We start from the raw sequence: 20,296 nt of genomic DNA, 5'->3' as shown, positions 1-20,296 counted from the left end.
GTCAACAACTATGACAGCATGAACGAACTTTTCTGTCCCAATTCCTAATTGTATTTTGGATTTCTCCAAGAATGTTAGCATTTTCACCTGTGGCAGTCTTCAGTCGCAAGCTCGCTGGTAAAAGTTTCTTACGGTTGTTTATAACTGACGGTCGTATAATGGTCTTGGTCGCTCCGGTATCCACCAACAATGTATACTTTTTACCAATTATTTCTCCATCAACATGTACACTATCTTCACGACATTTCAAAGAAGCTATTAATATTATGTAGATGCTCTTTGGTCCAAGCTACCCTCCTGGGGCTTACCCTATACCCGTTCTAGTGTTTCTTACTGGCGAGTTTCTTGGTTTGTGTTCTTACTTGAACCTCGTGCGTATTTCCTCTCACTACATTTACAGCAATTTTTGCTTCTTTTCTTCGCATGCACATTCGTTTTCTTGTATGAAATGCCCTTCGTAACATATTGACAATCTGGTCCAGTTTGTCTTCATTATCTTGCTCTTTCATAATCCTAACTTTACTGTACCCACCAGAGGCCTGCGTAGCTGATTTGTATTCTTCCAGGGCTGCTGACAAGACATCGACCAACGTTCTGTGTCGAGCTAACCGCAGTGTTCTCTGCATGTGGTTTTCTATTTAAGATTTCAAAGTTGCCCCGCTCTACCCTCAGGGGGTGGAGGGGAAGCATCGTCTTTGGTGTCAATCGATAGAATTTTTGAAATATAAAAAAGTTTAAAAATAATAATTTTCTTTGGTTTCAAATTTAGAAGCGCACATCTCGAGATATCCCTTTTTTATAATTTTCCTAGCGTATCAGGATAAATCGTGTTTTATTATAGCTCCATAAAAAATATTTTTCTCATGAAATATATTTTTTTCATGAGAAATTTAAAGTTGCTCCCTGTCCCATCCACTGGCGGTGGGGCTGGGGGGTCGTGTTTGGTGCCATTCGATAGATTTTTGAAAAATATTCAGATAAATAAAAGACAACAAACAAAAAAACATTTCATGATATTTTTTAATTTAAATTCCAATATTCCAATCAGTATACACGAATAAATAATAAACACACTCACACCTGTAGAATATCTAACTCCAAATTGTCTTGTTGATTAGCTGACGAAACCTACGCAAATTTGAATCTTTTTTTCGTTTTAGAATCAAAGTGTTCCAACCAACGCTCTGTAGAAAGCGTGCCTGGCTGGTGCATTTCAATCTTAAAAAGGGTTCGTGAATTTTAATCATGTACAACGTAACAACCTACATTGCGACATAAATGTACCACGTTACATATTTATAAGGCTCGACAATTTACAGTTTTGTACCTACATAACATCTGTGACTTTATTAATAGCAACTTGTTTCAAATGACAAAGGCTACGAGGATCAGATGAAATGTACCGATTTGGGACGAGGATGTTACAGTATTTTGCAGATGGTAAACAAAAAGCAAATTTATGAAGGAAAGTGGAAGTAGTCAGTTCTTAACCAACACCTCCTACACATATCTATTGATAGCAACATCCTAAATGAGGCAGCTAAAATATATCAGTCAAAATAACTCCCTCATTCAAGAGTTTTCATAAAGTTTGTTTGAAGACTAAAAAAATAATATATATTTATCAACAGGAACTTTGGTGAACTTCTATTAGTCCAGGACGGACCTGTTTTGGATGTTTTGTATCCCTAATCACTTTAGGATATATTGTTCGTCCGCTATAACTTTTCCCATGCGTCACGATTCATTTTCAAACAAATTAAGTACAAACATAAAAAGTAGTATATAGTATACATACAGTATACAAAATGTATATATGTTACAGTTCAAGTTGATTATCCAGATGGAGTTGACTTTTCCTAGTTCGAGTCGACTCAAACGGCTGGTTTTAGTAAAAGTTGATTATAAATATAAAAAGAAGATTTTATTCAACATTTACTAGTAAAAGTAGACTCCAACTAGTTAAAGTATGCCACTTAACACTTGGGAAGAGTTAAAGTATAACTCTTCCCAATGCCATTTAGTCAGGGCCGCGCCAAGGCTTTCAAGCGCCCCGGGGCAAGTAATTTTAGGCGCCCCTTTCCTCCTCCCCTTGTAAGTAGTTTTTTTCAAATTAGTGAATAAGTCCATTTACTCACAGTTTTTGCTCCGGATTTTAAAGCACCGCTTGTATTGAAAAGAAATTTGGCATAAGCGTAGCTAACATGTCAAAGAAAAAAAGTGATATTGTGCCGATGTGTGCTTTTGCTCCGAGGGTGTTTTACCCCTTCTCGGGGGTGAAAAACTATACGTTTAAAATAAGTACGGAAATGGATAAACTGACTAATTCTAAGCCACTTTTGTTCTATAGAGTTTTTTCACTAAGTCAATACTTTTCGATTATTTGCGAGTGAATATGTCCATTTTTCAACAAAAAAAACACGTTTTTCTTTCGCAAATAACTCAAAAAGTATTTTATCGAAAAAACATTCTTAGCAAAAATATAGCTTATAAAAAAGTAAAAAAAAAATGGTGTATGCATGAAGTCAGTAGACCCAGATGAAGCAGAATTGTAGCTAATGAAAACTAGGTTCTGATTCGTCAAATTCCCAATCAAATACCTATTTCAACGAGAAATAAACAAAAAATGAAGCACTTTTCGGGGTAAACTCATTACAACTAAGTTTCATCGGTTCAAAGAGCTTTTAGAAAAATGGTTTTAAAATAATTTTTTTTTAATTTTGAAAAAATTACATTTTTTTCAAAAATCATTAGTGATACCTACCAAAAATCTCAAAGAGTAAAAAAATGTACGTTTTGCTTTTTTGAATATTTTGGATTTTTTGTTTTTCTGTAAGACAAAAATTGGTAAATCAGCGGTAAAAAAATGTAAAACCGTGGAATTTTGAGAATCAACACCGATTTTAATGAAAATTTGGATTTAAGCTCGGTTGATCCTCTTCTTCAAAATCTACCCTATGCCGAACCGGGCTTCTGCCCTGGGGGTGAAAACAACCCCATCTAGGGAATGAAAATTTTTAAATCAAAATAACTATGGAAGTCGTTAGATTGACCAATTCTGAGTAAATTTTGTTCTATAAATTATTTTTGCAAATTCGATATTTTCCAAGTTATTAGCGATTGAAACTATGCATTTTTCATTGAAAAAGCTCACGTTTTATGCCCGTTTTTCATGAATAACTTATATTTTTTTAACGACCTATGAAAGATGTCTCTTGTTTTCCCAAAAAAGTTTCACCACATTCGAGTTATTTGAGAATGAAGGTTCTCATAATTCGGTTCTAATAACTTTCAAAGTATCAACTTTCCAAAAAAATTTTATAGAATAAAATTTACTTAGAATTGGTTAATATATCGACTTCCATAGTTATTTTGATTAAAAATATTTTCTACCCCTAGACGGGGTTGTTTTCACCCCCAGGGCAAAAGCCCGCTTTGGCGTAGGGTAGATTTTAACAAAGGTTAAAATCTACCCAACCCTGAAATCGACCTTGATTCTCAAAATTTCACGAGAAAATTTTAAATTTTGATTGGACAGATTGGACTATATGATATGGCTGTTCAAAATTTGCATACTCTCGTGATTAGGGACTCGTTCAAGCCGTTTCAACTACAGCCCTTTCAAAAATAAGCACTTTGAACCAACGAAACTTACAGATAATAGAAATAATACATAAGTAAAGTAACTTGTGAAGCGGTAACGGTTAATTTGATTTAGGATTGTAGTTAGGGGGTAATTTTCACGATTTTTTTTACCAAAAAAGGGACCAACTTTATTTTGAGTGTAACTTGCTTACTTTTAATGGTAGAAACTTTTTTAAAAAACAGAAATAAACAAGTTATGATGAGTTTTCCCCGAAAAGCGCTTTTCGTGGGTTTCTAAACGTGTTTTTGTTTGTTGAAAAATGGACATATGCACTCGCAAGTAACTCGAAAAGTATTGACTTAGTGAAAAAACTCTATACAACAAAAGTTGCTTAGAATTTGTCAGTTTATTAATTTCCGGACTTGTTTTAAACGTATACTTTTTCACACCCGAGAAGGGGTGAAACTCACCCCTAGGGCAAAAGCACATATCAGCAAATCTCTTTTTTATTTGGCAGGTTAGCTATGTGTATGCCAAACTTGATGTCAAGCGAAGCGATTCTTTAAAATTCGGAAGTTTTGCAATATTTTATTGTGAGTGAATGGACTAGAATCGGTATTCGGTATTCGATCCGTGCGTGACCATGCTGGGGGTACCTAGAAACGATATCAACGTGAGTAGTGGCGAAAATGACATTTTTTGAGCTATCTTTGTAATGTCATTGGCATTGTTGGTATAACAAATTTTATAAAAAATGGTAAATAAATGTTATCTATTTATCATATGCTTAACGTCAATTTGCGAGACCCTAAAAAGGTCAGGACCTCGATTTTTGACCCTTCGCTTCGTTATCGAACATATTCGCTTCGTATCTGTTTAGTGTACAGATAGCGAATGATCGATAACGAAGTGAAGGGTCAAAAATCGAGGTCCTGGTGAAGCTAGGTGTTGCGTCAGTCATGCACGGAGCGAATACCTAAAAACTATTTGTTATATGCTTAGGAAAGTAATATACATACCGATAAATTATTATGAATACTATAAATATTTACAAAAAACAACGATTACACCATCAGAGAACAAATATGGTTCAGTTTAATAAGAGAAATAAGGGTTCGTACAATTATCGGATCAAAGTAATACTTACTGCCATTTTTATACCTACCTACGATTGGTAAGTTTTAAATTTTACAGGATAATAAAATATTACTAATATTTCTGGTAATTTCGGTATTGTAAATTTTTTTTTCGGCTCCTACTGGCGCCTTTTGAATACGGCGCCGGGGGGCTCCGCCCCCCTTCGCCCTTATGGACGGCGCGGGCCTGCATTTAGTAAAAGTTGATTCACACAAACAACTGATTCTAGAAATTAATGTTACTGTATATTATGTTCAAATCGTGATATTTATAGTCCAGGCTCTATCGTCGCCCCCGTTAGGTAAATTGTTCCAGTTCGATTCTTTTGCACAAACTTACTCAAAAAGGGGTCCTTATAACGAATCCACATGGTGACTGAGATGCACCATTGGACGGTCGGAATGGAGGATCTTACTCGCACTCACATTGACGGCCGCCTCAATACGCTTTTAGCGCTCATTGTTGATAATTAAAAATAACAGCTTAGTCATAAAATAATGACAAAAATTTCTTCAGGATCTTGTAGGGGGGGCTTGAACTTTGATTAGCTGACTTTCTGACTTTCATAATAATATTTTTTAATCGAGTTATTAAGCCTTAAAAATGGTCATTTCGCATTTTTCAAATTTTAAATCGCGTATAACTCGAAAACTATAAATTATAGAGAAAAATCACAATAGACCTTTTTGCTCCGAATGGCCAAAATAATCTAAAAAAATTTATCCGGAGTGAAATACTTAGTTATTTATAAAACAGTTCGTGGAGTATGCTTTTTGCTCACGCACGCGACTTTTAGAGCACGAGCGGGCCGAGTGCTATACATCGCCTACCCAGATAGCACAAGTACGTTTTATGGACATCCAATGGACGTACATCTGTGTACATTGGAACGTCCAATGGACGTCCCGCTAAGGTACAATGGACATCCGATGGACGTCCAACGAATGTCCAGAGTTCACAAAATTGGACGTCCATAGAACGTCAGCTACAAACGTACATTGTACGTTGTATTGGAGCTTTCAGTGTACACCTTATGTACATTCAATGTACGTCTTATGGACATTTGTAGGGCACTTTTCAGAAAGCAATCTAGTATCCATAATTTTGTGAATACATAGCAAAAACCTTTATAGGAAATAGTTCCTTAAAATAGTAAACTTATACTTAAAAATATTACACAAAAGACCTTTTTTATTCCTCTTTACTATAACTTCATTATAATATATACTTTATTATAGGAACTAGGAACTTCATTAATGCACGACTGCACTTGCACGATAAACAGAAAACACAAATATATCACAGGATGTATTTTCATAAAGACGAGATTCAGATAATGACGCCTTAGGAAGCATGCACATTAAAAGAGGTTTAATCTCTTTTCTGTTTCTGTTCCAAACTATTTTTAGAGTCAGTACCGTTGTTGTATATTACAAGCAGGTTTGCCATTCTGTGAATTATCATAAATAAACCCTCCTTGTATTCCACAACAATTAACAGCGATAATCCCCTAAAAGTACCTGCCTAATACTACCTTTCACGACCGATAGCGCGAAGAGCGACAACGTTGTCAAGAAGATTCTCATTTAGTTTGTATTGGGACTTAATATAATAGTCGCGTTTTGTGTAAAATATCCATGTACCACAAATGGATGTCCAATGTACGTTGAAATCAAACGTCCAATGGACGTCCCGTAATGTACGTACATAGTACGTCCAGTTTTGGTCCATGGACGTTTGGACTTTAAATGTACGTTATATGGACGTACATCGGACGTTGTGTGCTATATGGGTAAGTGCGCAAAAAGTACTTCACGCACAGTTTCATACAATATTTTATTTACCACAAAACAAATAAAAAAAACTGCAACTCTTCGTCACTGGAATACATTCCTATTTTACAATTTTTTAGAACTTTGACATTTAAAAATTCAAACTTCTGTCAAACCACAAAACTGTCAAAACTTTTTTTGTAATTTATTGCTCACATGTCACCACCATGACAAGGCGAAAGTTAAGGATATTTGATTATATGAAAGTGTGCTAAAAAACAGTGCGAAAAAAAAATCCCATTTAAAATACATTATTACTTCAGGCACACTTTAAACCCTTTATGTACTGCCATTGATTAAAAAAACCCATAGATAGCTCACCTCTTGGTAACCGAAAGACGTATCAACAACTAGATGGCGCTACTCGAAAACCGTATCGAGATTTCTCATTCTCTCTCTGACTTGCGAGGAGGTAGGAGTAGTGTCAGGGCCGAACTTACCCTATAGGTGTATTATCTGTGACAGGCAGGTGTTGTGACAAATTAGAGCGGAATTTTATAAAAAAAAGGACTCATATTTTAGACAAAATGGCCTCTGTAACTCATAAGTGTGTTTACGCGGGATGTTTTGAAAGAAACGATGGAACAAATAATAATATATCTTTCTTTAAATTTCCACTGAAAGACGTAGAGCGTACAAAAATTTGGCAAAAAAACTGCGGGAACATTGATATTTTATTGATGGATATCACTGACCTTATACAGAGGGTAATTTGCCAGCATCATTTTGCAGTGGAACATATTTACCAAAGTGGCCAAAGAAAGTTATTAAGGAAAAATGCTGTTCCTCTAAAATTTACACAGTTAACAACTGATTTAGGTGAGTACTCAATTTTATAAATATTTTTATGTTTGCCTAATGCGCTTTGTCAATGAGAATACTACTATTAAAATATATTTTATATAAAATCAGTGGATATTGAATGATTTAAATATTTTTATACAATTAAATCAAAAGAGATTTTTTTTTTAAATATGAATGCGTTGTTACTATCACTCCAGAAATAATGATGATGCTTGTTTTGCTTTAATTAAAATTACACATACATTTCAATGATTACACCTATTTTAGGTGATATCCCACCAGTATGCTCTACATACGTTTATTGCGGTACGAAACGTAAAAGATCTACAAGTGACGATTGTATGGTTAGGTCAACTCCATCGCCTAAGAGATCAAGTAGTAGTCTCAGTGATATTTCCAGTTTTGAAATTAATTTGCCCACAAAACTTGAAACTGAATTGACGGAGAAGGTAAAAAAATTGGAGTATCAAGTAAATGCTTTAAAGAAGAAGTGCCGTCAAAAGAACAGTCAGCGTTGTAGAAGAACAACAAAAAACAAAAAATCGGCAACCAAATTCATGTTACAGGTACTGTTAGAAAATAAAAGCAAATACGTGCACACATTTGTTAATATGCAGTTTTCACACAAAACTCGTTCACAATGGAGTCACAATGAAAAGGATTTAGCTCTGGCCATTTATTATAAGTCTCCTAGTTGTTACAAATTTTTAATTAGATCTCTTAACTTTATATTACCTTCAGTAAAAACAATTCAAACTTGGTTGCGTGTCATAAAATTAAGAACTGGTTTAAACACTTCCTTAATTGACAAGTTGAAGAAAAAAGCAGAGACAATGGATGAGTTGGAAAAAATTTGTGTGTTAATGTTTGATGAAATTTCTTTGAAAAAAAAATTGGAGTACAATAAATTAGATGACATTATAGAAGGGTTTCAAGATTTAGGTGCTTTAGGAAGAACAAACAAACTTGCCAACACAGGTCTGGTTTTCATGATGCGCGGCTTGCTACATAACTGGAAGATTCCGATTTGCTATTTTGTTACAGGTGGTCCAATACATAGCGACAACTTAAAAAACATTGTAGTTGAAGTTGTTTCAAAATTACAAAATATTGGGTATATACCAAAAGTGTTAGTGTGTGATCAAGCATCTAATAATAGAGCTTTATTTAAGCTGTTAGGCGCATGTAAGGATCAGCCTGCAATAGAAATAGGAAATCAGAGGATTTTCACTGTTTTTGATACACCCCACTTATTAAAAAGTCTAAGAAATAATTTTCTTAACAAAAAGTTGACGTTTTTTGCAGATTCTAACCAGATATCGTGGCAAGATATTGAATACACATACAACATCGATAGAACCAATGTGAGAGCACGATGCATGGTGAAAATAACAGACGTTCACATAAACCCTAATAATTTCCAAAAAATGCGTGTAAAATTAGCAGCCCAAATTTTTTCCAACTCAGTTGCCTCAGCAATATCAACAGCAAAATCTGTAGGCCAGTTACACACCAAAACGGCTCCTCATACTGCCGAATTTTTAAAAATTATAAATAATATTTTTGATGGTCTTAACAGCAAATATTGTAGTGATAGTAACCCAAACAGAAAGCCAATGTCAACTTTAAGCAAGTCAACTGAAAACTTAAAAGCAGGTTTAGAATATTTTAAAAAAATTAAAGTTTTTGAAAATCAAAAAGAGAGAAATAATATTCACTGTCTACACGGCTTTCAGTGGACAATTTTGTCAGTTTTATGTTTGTGGGAGGAACTTCAAAAATATAATGTGTCATATCTTTTAACATCTTTTCTGAACCAAGATCCTCTAGAAAATTTTTTCTCTATTGTGCGCAATCGGGGTGGTTACAATCCAACACCTAGTGTTAGTCAGTTAAGAATTGCCATTAAGCATAACACAAATATTAAACTAAAAATTGCTTTAGACAATGGAAATTGTGAAATAGCACAAACTGATAATTTAGATTTAACCCACGAAGTAACCAGCGTCGAAATATCTGACGAGTCCATTGAAACCCAAACAGTTCATGTAGAACAATCTTTAGACATGCAAGAGGAAAATAATGACAACCAAATTTTAAGCACGGCACATTCCAGCAAATGTAGCATAACAAATTTAGAAACGTGTGCTGTTACATATGTCGCTGGTTATATTTACTATAAGATTATAAAGAACTTGAATTGTGGTAAATGCCAGGAAGACTTGCTAAAAGACAACAAAATTCTATTACAGAAACACGAATTAATGTTACTTTTCAGAGATTATGGCGCAAATGAAGAAATAAAGTTTCTTCAGAGACCATCAGATTTGTTTGTTACTATTACTACAATATTGTTAGAAAAGTTTCACGAGGCTTTTAATTTATTTAAAGTAGATAATGCAGTTTTCGAAAAAATTGAAACCTATGTGACTAACCATATTTTATTAACTACTAATTGGCTTAAAAGCTGCGAAGACCATAAAAGGAAAATTATAAAATTTTTGGTAAAAATCAAACTTTTTAAAACTTGTCAGTGGTATAACGTTAATGAAAGCAAACAGAAAACTAAAAGGGAAAAGATTCACAGAAAATTACTTATTTTCGATAAAAGTAAAGGTAAACAAACATCAAAATGCAAAAATTCGACAAATAAACAGCAAAAAATTCAACAGACTGACAGCCACAAAAGTAAACAAACCAGAAACGTCACAAATTGTATTTAAAATATGAAAACGTCTTTTTTTCTACCTAGATCTTTTCAATGTACTGAGTTTAGTGCGTTCATAAAAATAACATGTGTTTTTACTTAATAACAGGCGGTAGCTGGTTTGTCTTTAGTTTCATGCGTGGAAGAGAATGATGCTAGATAAAAAGTATATGTTTTATCTCGCCGGGTATGAATGACGCACGGGTAAATAACCGTGGACTTAACTGTATGTTAAACTACACTATTAGCTTGATAGTGAGACCCATGATAACATATGCATCCTTGGTATGGTGGACAAAGATGCAGCAAAGAACCGCTATAAACAAGATAAGCAGGATACAAAGACTTGCATGCTTGGGAATAACGGGAGCAATAAAAACAACACCGACGGCGGCACTGGAAGCCCTGTTAGACCTACCCCCTCTTGATATATTTATCAAAGGGGAAGCGAGGATGGGAGCATACAGGCTGCAAGGAAAACCAAGGGATAAATACGAGAACCTTGGGCATAATCAGATTTGGAACCATGGTGGGGTAAGTATATCTGATACATACACTGACCACATGGTACCAAAATACACATTTAATAGGAACTTCGGAATAGAAATCAATGACCGAAGGGAATGGAACAGCATCAGTAGCAAAATCAGGGGAACGATCTGGTATACAGACGGATCAAAAACCGATGAAGGCACTGGAGCCGGTATTTTTAGTGAAACAGAGAATGTAGGACTCAGTTTCTCACTAGGAACATACACAACTGTGTTTCAAGCGGAAATGTACGCAATTCTGCAGTGTGTCGCAATGAACAACTTGAGGGCCTATGAAAATAGACGGATCAATATACTCACAGACAGCCAAGCATCACTGAAGGCACTAATGAGCCCGAAAGTGACGTCAAGGCCGGTATGGGAATGCCGGCAAGAACTGGAAGAACTGGCCGAAAGAAATAGTGTAACTCTATTCTGGGTGCCAGGACACACCGGGATAGACGGTAATGAGAAAGCAGATGAGCTGGCAAGGAACGGTTCATCAACTTTATATTTTGGCCCAGAACCTGCTCTAGGAGTACCTAAAACAATAATTAGGGGACAAGTCAGGGAATGGGTCAAAAACAAACACAAAGAATACTGGGGGAACGTACCTGGTCAGCGACACGGGAGGCCCTTAATAAGGGAACCCTCAAAACGGAGAGCTGAGGAACTAATAAAATTACATAGGAGTCAGCTCCGCATAATTACAGGTCTTCTCACGGGTCACTGTGCCCTAAAAGGACACCTGAATAGAATTGGGCTGTACGAAGGGAACCTTAACTGCAGACTGTGCAATAGGGGAACTGAAACAGCACATCATGTACTGTACGAGTGTGAGGCTTTGGATCACAAAAGGCAGGCTATTTATGGACAACCAAAATTAAGTCCAGCAGAATATGCCACCCAACCCATGCTAGGGATGTACAATTTGGTACGTGGAACCAAGCTTGTGGATTGGGTGACATAAAAGGTAGGATGGCTGGCACAATAAGCCCATGAGGCTGCAGTGCCATCGGAGACATATGTCAGACGACCTCCAAAAAAAAAAAAAAAAAAAAAAAACACTATTAGCTTTAGTCTCTATATACAGTAGATATTAACAAGTATTTTATAATATCAGGAAAACAATATCAGTATGTCTTAAAACCTTGGAATCATATAGAAAACTTTTTTATTAAGTTTAGGGAAAAATGTATTATTGATAAAAACTTGCATGTCTCAAAACTAAAAATAAAAGAATCAGATGTCAGATATTATGAGTCGTATACCAAGTTTGTTAAAAAATATTAATTCTTCTCAAGAGTCATATACCTTCATTTTTAAAGCACTTTCATATAAATATTAACGTGGTTTTTAATTGTTCTCGACTTTTAATAATAATAAAATGTTTCAATATTGTCAACAATGAAAGTACTTCTTCAGAAAAAGAAATAATAAATATATATCTTTTTTTCCCAATATTTTAATTTTACAATCTTATCACAGTATATAGAGGTTCCCTCTTTATACTGTGATCTTAGTTTGAAAAGAATTAACATTCAAATATACTTATTTACTTTGTTTTTAAATATGATCTCATTAGTGATGTTTTAAACTTTCTAATCCTGTCTGTTTAATCCAGCTTTTACCTATTGTTCCTAGGCAAATGGCCTTCAACTATTTATATGTTGGAAATTCCCTGTCACTTTATCAAGATATGTATGTACTTACATTATTCATTTTGAACGTTGGGAATTTGTGGTATTTTTTCAAAGAAAGATAATAATCTATTGTATTTGGTACTCACCACTACTTTTTTTTAAAACATCGATGTCTTAATTCTAGAAAGTCCTTAGATAATTTTTAAATGTAAAAAGTATGCGATCGAACAGTAAATCATATTGATTTTAGTTCACCTCTGTACAATTTCTTATTTTGCACAGACTTCTATATTGCCTTTTCTAGATAAATTGTCAATTTTTTGTAGTACAATGTTACTATCAGAACAACATTTATATCCTCTTCTTCTTGTCGAAGTTCCTTCTCATATCGAAGGTTGGCCATCACTACAGCTATCCGTACCTTATTGGCGCCTGCTTTGAAAATATCTATTGAGCTGCAACTATACCACTCTCTTAAGTCTCTCAGTCAGGAAATTCTTCTTCTACCTATGGATCTTTTACCCTTAATTTTACCTTGCATTATGAGCCTAATATCTCATATTTCGCTCCTCTGGTAATTTGGCCTAAATCCAGCTTTCTTGTATTGATGTTCTTTATCACCTCGCAATCCTTTTGTAACATTGTAACCTTCTTAATACTTTTGCATTTGTAACTCGTTAGATCTAGGTATTTTCAAAATCCCTCTATAGCACTACATCTCAAATGCTTCCAACTTATTTATATTGTCTACTTTTAGTGTCTAGCTTTCCATTCCATGTAACAAAGTCGAGAACACGTAGCATCCTAAGGCTCTTATCCTCAGCTACAGAGGAAGATCTCGATTAACAAACATTTTTTTCATTTTTATAAATGCTTGTCTTGCAATTTCAATGCGTGTCCTGATTTCTCTAATAGATACATTTTGGTCATCGTTTTTATTTACCCAGGTTCCTAGATATTCGCAGTTATTTTGTAAAAATTTATAGCTATATATTAGGTTTTATTTTCGGTAAATTAATAATGTAGATATTTGAATACTTCAACTATTGCGATTAATTTAGCTGTAGTTATAGTAGTATTATTGTCTAGTTTTATAACATTTTTATTTATTTATTTAATTGGAATTGGTAAATGCCATACAGCCAGTCACAACATGATACAATTTTCTAAATATAATCTTAACTATTATAAAACTATAGCTAAAACTACAGTAGAAAACTATAATAGAAACCAATAATACCATTGAATCACGGTTTTTACTCCAAATTTTAAATAACCGCTTGGGTTGGCACGAAATTTTGGAATACATATAGGAAAGAAGAAAAGTAATTATAAGCAAGTTAATACTTTTCGAGGTATTTGCGAGTAAATATGTTCATTTTTCAACAAAAAAAAAACACTTTTTAGGTGGGTTTTTGCAAATAACTGAAAAAGTAAATATGTATTTTACCGAAAAAAAGGTTTCCAGTAAAAATATAGCTTCTAAAAAGAGAAAAAAATGGTGTATGTATGAACTCTCTAGACCCAGTAGAAGCAAAGTTGTAACTAATGAAAAATAGTTTCATATCTGTCAAATTTCAAAGCAAATATTTCAACGTGAAATAACCAAAAAAGTTTACACTTTTTGGGGAAAACTCAGTACGACTTTTTTAAAGTGTTCAAAAAAATATTCATTTTTGTTTTTTAATAAGTTTCTAGCATAAAAAGTAAGTTACGCTCAAAATAAAGTTGGTCAAAAAAACTCGGGAAAATCAGCCCCCAATTAGCATTTTAAATCAAATTAATCGTTACCGCTTCCCAAGTTACTTTACTTATGTATTATTTATACTGATCTGTAAGTTTCATTTGTTCAAAGGGCTTATTTTTTAACAATTTTTTTTTATTTTGAAAAAAATGTTTTTTTCAAAATAACTTAAAATTTATTAGTGACACCAAAAATCACAAAGAGTAAAAAAAATGTAGGTTTTGCTTTTCTGAATATTTTGGATTTTTTGTTTTTCTGTAAGGCAAAAATTGGTTAAGATGTGGCTGTTCAAAATTTGCATACACTCGTGATTTTTGACTAGTTCAAGCCCTTTCAACTAGAGCTCCTTCAAAAATTTCCACTTTGAACCGATGAAACAATACATACACGAGTAAAGCAAGTTGTGATCTTGTGAAGTTGTAACGATTAATTTCATTTAGGATGCTAATTAGGGGGTGATTTTCACGATTTTTTAACAAAAAAATAAGAACCAAATATATTTTGATCATAACTTGCTTACTTTTGACGCTAGAAACTTAACAAAAATAATATAAATAAACCTTTTTTAAACACTTTAAAAAAAGTTGTAATGAGTTTTCGTCGAAAAGTGCTTCATTTTTTTTTATTATTTCACGTTGAAATATTCAACATGGAATTTGACGAAAAAGAACTTATTTTTCAATAACTCGAAATAAGTATTGACGTAGTGAAAAAAACTCTATAGAACAAAAGTTGCTTAGAATTAGTGATTTTAGGCACTTCTGAACTTATCTTGAACATATATTTTTTCACTCCCGAGAAGGGGTGATACTGAACCATAGGGCCAAAGCACACATCGGTACATCATTTGTTTTTCTTTGACATCTTAGCTAGGCGTAAGCCAAATTTCATGTCAATCCAAGCGATTCTTTAAAATTAGGAGGATTTTTTGCAATATTTTACCGTGAGTGAATGGACTAAATCTGGAAATAAATTATGTATCTTAGCTTGAAACATTTTAGTTTGCATCAATTCTGGAAATTAATTTGTTCGAAAAGTTACAAAAAAGTAATTTACATGACATGTAATTTATCACTGCTAATTTTATTATGTATTTTATATTTTGTTATTCCTTTGTAGTGTATTGATAAATAAATAATTTTTAAAAATCCTCTACTGTTTTCATTAATCAATTTTTAGCGTTTTTTCTGAAGTAAAATCGGAATTCCATAATATAGATTACAAGCACGTTAAAATTATTTGTGAAAATGCTGAATGCCACCCTTATATTGTCGTCTATTGCACTGGACAATGGCTGGAGCAGGTAACTCAAATTTATTTTTCAATCTTGGCAAAGATTTCAATTAATGTCGCCACCATACAGTCAGGTAGTACTTAGGCTTGAGGGGTAAAGAGGTGTAAGTAGGCGGAGTTTAACACTGAATTCGTTTTTACCTTTGAGTGAGGTATCTATGTGTGTGTTTATAATCAATGGTACTGCTATCTATATTTACAATTTTCACACAATAAAAACTTATACATAATATGAGGTAGAGTAGATAAGAATTATTTTTGTGAATTTAGTTAACAAAAATTGGTTAACCAATTTTTCGACCACGGTACCGCCTGACACTGTGTATTTGTTATAAGGATGTATTTATTTGAGTAAGTTTGTGCAAAAAATCTAATCAGAATAATTTACCTAACGGGGGCGACGTTATAGACTGGACTAATAAGTAGTTGAAACGGTCAAAACAAAGAGACACACACTCATCAAAAATGCACGTGAGAGTATACTCGTATAAATTGTATAATCTACTTTTACTAACAAGGGTTAGGAAGAGTCAACTTCAACTAGTAAAAGTTGATTTAAATTTTAATCAACTTTTAGAGGTAACACAGACGGGGCGGCGTACGTCGACTGAACCCCTGCTGAGATGTTGATAGCGACGCATCCCTTACTATAATTTCATGCAGTAACACACACCAGACGCTCTAAAATTTTCGATGCAGCGGCTTTCTGGCGACATATCCTGGAACCCATCCACCGCCAATCGGTTTTATGACTTCGACGGCATATCATAAATGCGTGTATCGTGCTGCAACACAGACGTTTGAGCTGTTTTCTAGCGAATTCTGTAGTGAGTGTTGTCAGATCGTGTTTTTGTGATGGGAAATACACAGTAGAAAAATTAATTAATGAAATTCAGATGAGACCAGCTATTTGGGATATGCGCATTGATGAATATTCAAACAAAATAATAAAAAAACCTTATGTATTATTTTATTTATTTATTTATTATTTTATTTATTATGCTCTACAGGCCTTGTATTTACAATTTTAGATAATACAGTTTATGCTAATAATTTATATATAATTTTATTTGATGTCTATGTAAAAATTGCCGAACTATGGTTCTCCACTATATCCTATTTTTCACCTTCTCTTTCCAGTGTGTAATTTCCATCGATACTACACCTTCCTGAAACTTTCTTGCCGTCTTTTTCTTGGTCTACCTCGTCTCCTAGTCCCAACTGGTCTTCTGTGCAGTACCATCTTTGGCATTCTTCCTTTATCCATCCCCTCGACATGACCTGTCCAGCTGATTCTTTATGACTTTGTGTATCTTGTTACACTTGGTTCCTTGTAAAGCATCCTTAATTCTTGATTGGTGCTTCTATGCCAGCTGTCTTCTGTATCTGTATTCTTTCTCCTGAAAATAGCTCTTAGAACGTTCCGTTCTCAACTCTATATATTTTTTTCTTCTGTTTTATTTAGCACCCATGTCTCACATCCGTAGGTGGCTGTTGCTCTTATTACGGTTTTGTATATTCTGGTTTTCGTCTTTCTTGATACGTACTTTGGCTTTAATTTGAATAATTTTTTCTATTTAACACCTGTATTTGCTCAGTGGCGTACCATAGAATGGAATGCCTCTTAGCGTTATAAATTGTTTTTATTAGGTGATATGCTTTACCTCATAACGGTGTTATTTCTTGAACACGGCTTTTTAATACTCACTAATACTCCTGAAAAGATTATTTAGACATTCGTGAAAAATTAAAAAACGTCTCTGGGCCTTTATTATATTAATTTAGTTAATATAATGTGTAAAAAATCCCTTATAATTTCGTTCCTTTATTATCGGATGTATCCAATATCTGCGTTTCTTTTTTTCTTTAATCTAAGATAAAATAAACTTGTATTTATTACAAAAGACAAATCGTCATAACTTTCAGACATCGTATCGTACAGCAGCCAACACGCGACTAAATTTGGCAACAACGAAATACAAATACTTTAAATCGTAGCATAGCTGCCGCTGTTATACCGCGCCATGTGTTTTACGCTGCCTCGACGTCGATTCGACGTGCGCCGCCTGGTGTGTCCTTGCCCTTACTACTCGTTTCAGTTGGAGTTGACTCGAACTAGGAAAAGTCAACTCTAACTGAGAATCAACTTGAACTGTAACATATACACATCGACCTTCATTTCACTTTATATTTTGACTTAATTTGTTTGAAAATGAATCGTGACGCGTGGGAAAAGTTATAGCGGACGAACAATATCTTTTGTATCAACAATCAGTATATGCGCCAGACTCAAACATTGTGCTTGATTTTTTATTTAGCAAAATCTGAAATAACTTGAAAATTGTTTGCTTTTGCACTCATATTTTATATAAAAAAGAATGTGTGTGTACTTTGTACGGACGTAAGAAGTTATACTTCTATTATATGATTTTAACGAAATTAATATACTTTAAACAGTTTATTTATATTTTATTTAAATATTAAACTAATTTTAATACTTTCAAAAAATTTTATTAAAACAGTACCAAAAATTAAAAAAATAAAAGAATAAAACACACACAAACACACTGAAAATGCCACAAATGATTTCTGAACAATAATTGTCGGAAAAAATTTTACGTAAATACGTATTTTCTGAAAAAAAAAATATATAATAAATATAATCATAAAATGTATAAAAAAAATAAAAAAATAAAAGTTTCTATTGGGGTTCGAACTCGCTTATGTTAGCGCAGTTAGTATCGAAGTTCATTCATCTTACGCTTTTACCCACGGAGACACTTGCATCAGGTGGGAAGCTCGACTAACTAAACGGTTTAAACTTTTGACAGTTCTGCAAATTATTTTGATTTTTGTAGAATTTGAAATAATAAAATACAACAAAACATAGAGTAAGAAAACAATAAATTAGGTGAATATTGACAGAAATTTTGATGGTAATCAAATTATGTAAATCAAAGTATTACATACTATTTTGGTAGGTTCATTTTAAATTTTCCAAATAGGTAGGTACCTATGTAATGTTTTATTAGGATACCGAAACATTTACAATTATTACGTACCTGTCGCTTTTAAAAACTATTTAAAAAGTCACTACAATTATAAACTTGCTTTTTTCTCTGCCATCACAACAATAAAAACTAATATACACAACATTTGTTTATCCATAATATCCATATTGAACAATTATTGACAGATGATTTTAACACCCAATAAGATCCCGTATAACGTTTGAGCGACTAATACCATACTGTCGGTGTGCGCATGAGCCCAGTAAAATAAAAATTCACCCTCGTGCCTAAAGAAGTATAACTTCAATAAAAGTTATAAAATAAAAAAATGTAAAAAGACTATCGACAGTCCTTTAATAATCCAGGTTCCAAAATTAATAATCTTTTTTCATTTGACAAGTTGTCTTTTATTAAATCCATCCGGTATATTCTGTTTACTAGGAATTTTAGCGTATAACTTTTTTATGAGAGCACGGGTGCTGGCCTTAGATCCCAATAGGGCCAGGGACTAGGGACTCTTATTTTAGGGTTACTACTTTACTACACTTTAGCCGAATTAAGAACACAAATTCACCGACAGTTTTGGAATCATAAGATAACCATAGATAACAAAAGACAGTTGTGATGTTCTAAAGAATAATCTACAGTAAGTTCTTTTTGCGTACTTTACATATTTCTTAATATTTTGCTAAATGTGCCTTGAAAAACGTCAGTCTGGTCCTGGTCGAGTTGTCGAATGCGACAAAAAAGCAGCCATCTATTAACCCAGCGTAAGCCGGTACTTAGATTATTACGTAAACAACGGTGCGGGGTGCATTTTCACCCCATCTGTATATTCTTTTTTTTATATGTGAACGTCGAGAAAATGGATTTGAAAGATAATTAGGACTTGCTTATTAGGTATACCATGAAACATAATTCTACAAACAAAGTACTCATTTCTTCCTAAAAAAATTATTATCGTTGCAAGACAAATACATGTAGGTTTTCTTTAAAGACGATCGTAATAAAAGTCCGTTTGATGTTTAATAGTTTTAATTAATAAAATAGATGACTAAGTTATTGATACCATTAAATTAACGAAATGTAAAAGTGCTTGTGTAATTTGCGACCAAAAATCTTTCGTGTTCTTATTCTAACAAAATGGAAATGTATTTATAGATAATTTGCGTCTAATCAATATAATACCCGTCTAAGTATTATCCCAGGTCCGTCGCGTTTATGGTGTTATCATCGACTGACAATACAACCTAAACAGCCTCCTGTCTTCCCCTCTTTATGCTTAAAATCCGAAACTATTAAAATTCTACTGCAATAAAGTTTGATCCCTATTAGTAATAAAATTTGGTTTACAGCGGCGAATGTTATTCTTACTTATAAAGTTAAAAGTAGTCCGCTACCGTCGTAATCCCCAATTAGTTCCACCCATCTGTGCCAACGTAGGTCCATATGTGTGACACTCTTATCCCGTTCTCGTACTAATAATTAAGAAAAATGATATACAGGGAAATTTAAAATATAAGGTAAACTATTTACAATCCTACATTCAGCCATCCTGTTCGAATTCGACCCGAATTCCGTTTAGTTACCTATCCGCGACTTCATGTACTCTGCACACGTTGAAGTGCTTTGAAGTCCACCATGGTATCCAGATTTCTTTACCTCGTAACTGTCATTTGGATTCACTTGTACTACCACATACGGTCCTAAATATTTCTTCTGCAGTTTGAGTCCTCCACCAAACTGTGTTCTCTTGATTGCCAGTAAGTTCTCCTTTTTGTACATTCTCGGTCTTTTTCTTCGTAGATCATATCTGCGTCTATTTTCCTCTTGAATTTTGACTAACTGACGTCGACTCTCTTTTCTCAGCATCTCTCTATCTTCATCAAATTGTTTAATTATCTCCTGTTCTATGATCTCCTTCATCCTCAGATCTTCTTTGTTCTTCATCTTCGTTCCGAACAGTACTTCGAACGGCGTCGACTTTATGCTTCTTTGTTCGCAATAGT

General features: G+C 33.7%; 1 protein-coding gene across 1 annotated transcript; it reads left to right on the top strand.

Moving 5' to 3' along the window:
- Window positions 1–6,937: 6,937 nt before the first annotated feature.
- LOC126885846 (uncharacterized) lies at window positions 6,938–9,663 on the top strand. Its single transcript, XM_050652607.1, has 3 exons — window positions 6,938–7,374; window positions 7,627–9,564; window positions 9,638–9,663. Exons 1-3 carry the CDS (start codon window positions 7,083–7,085, stop codon window positions 9,661–9,663), a joined length of 2,256 nt encoding a protein of 751 aa, XP_050508564.1. The 5' UTR covers window positions 6,938–7,082.
- The last annotated feature ends 10,633 nt before the right edge of the window (window positions 9,664–20,296 follow it).

Source organism: Diabrotica virgifera, chromosome 6 (assembly GCF_917563875.1).
Source record: "Diabrotica virgifera virgifera chromosome 6, PGI_DIABVI_V3a".
NCBI lineage: Eukaryota > Metazoa > Arthropoda > Insecta > Coleoptera > Chrysomelidae > Diabrotica > Diabrotica virgifera.
The sequence above is the reverse complement of the archived record's forward strand: the minus strand, read 5'-3'. Positions and strand labels throughout refer to the sequence as shown.

Excerpts from the sequence above, each read along its gene's own strand:
- LOC126885846 (XM_050652607.1), top strand. The coding sequence starts at position 7,083 with ATGGCCTCTGTAACTCATAAGTGTGTTTACGCGGGATGTTTTGAAAGA. Across the intron at positions 7,375-7,626 it reads ACAGTTAACAACTGATTTAG|GTGATATCCCACCAGTATGC; the intron begins GTGAGTACTCAA and ends CACCTATTTTAG. Across the intron at positions 9,565-9,637 it reads TATAAAGAACTTGAATTGTG|AGATTATGGCGCAAATGAAG; the intron begins GTAAATGCCAGG and ends GTTACTTTTCAG.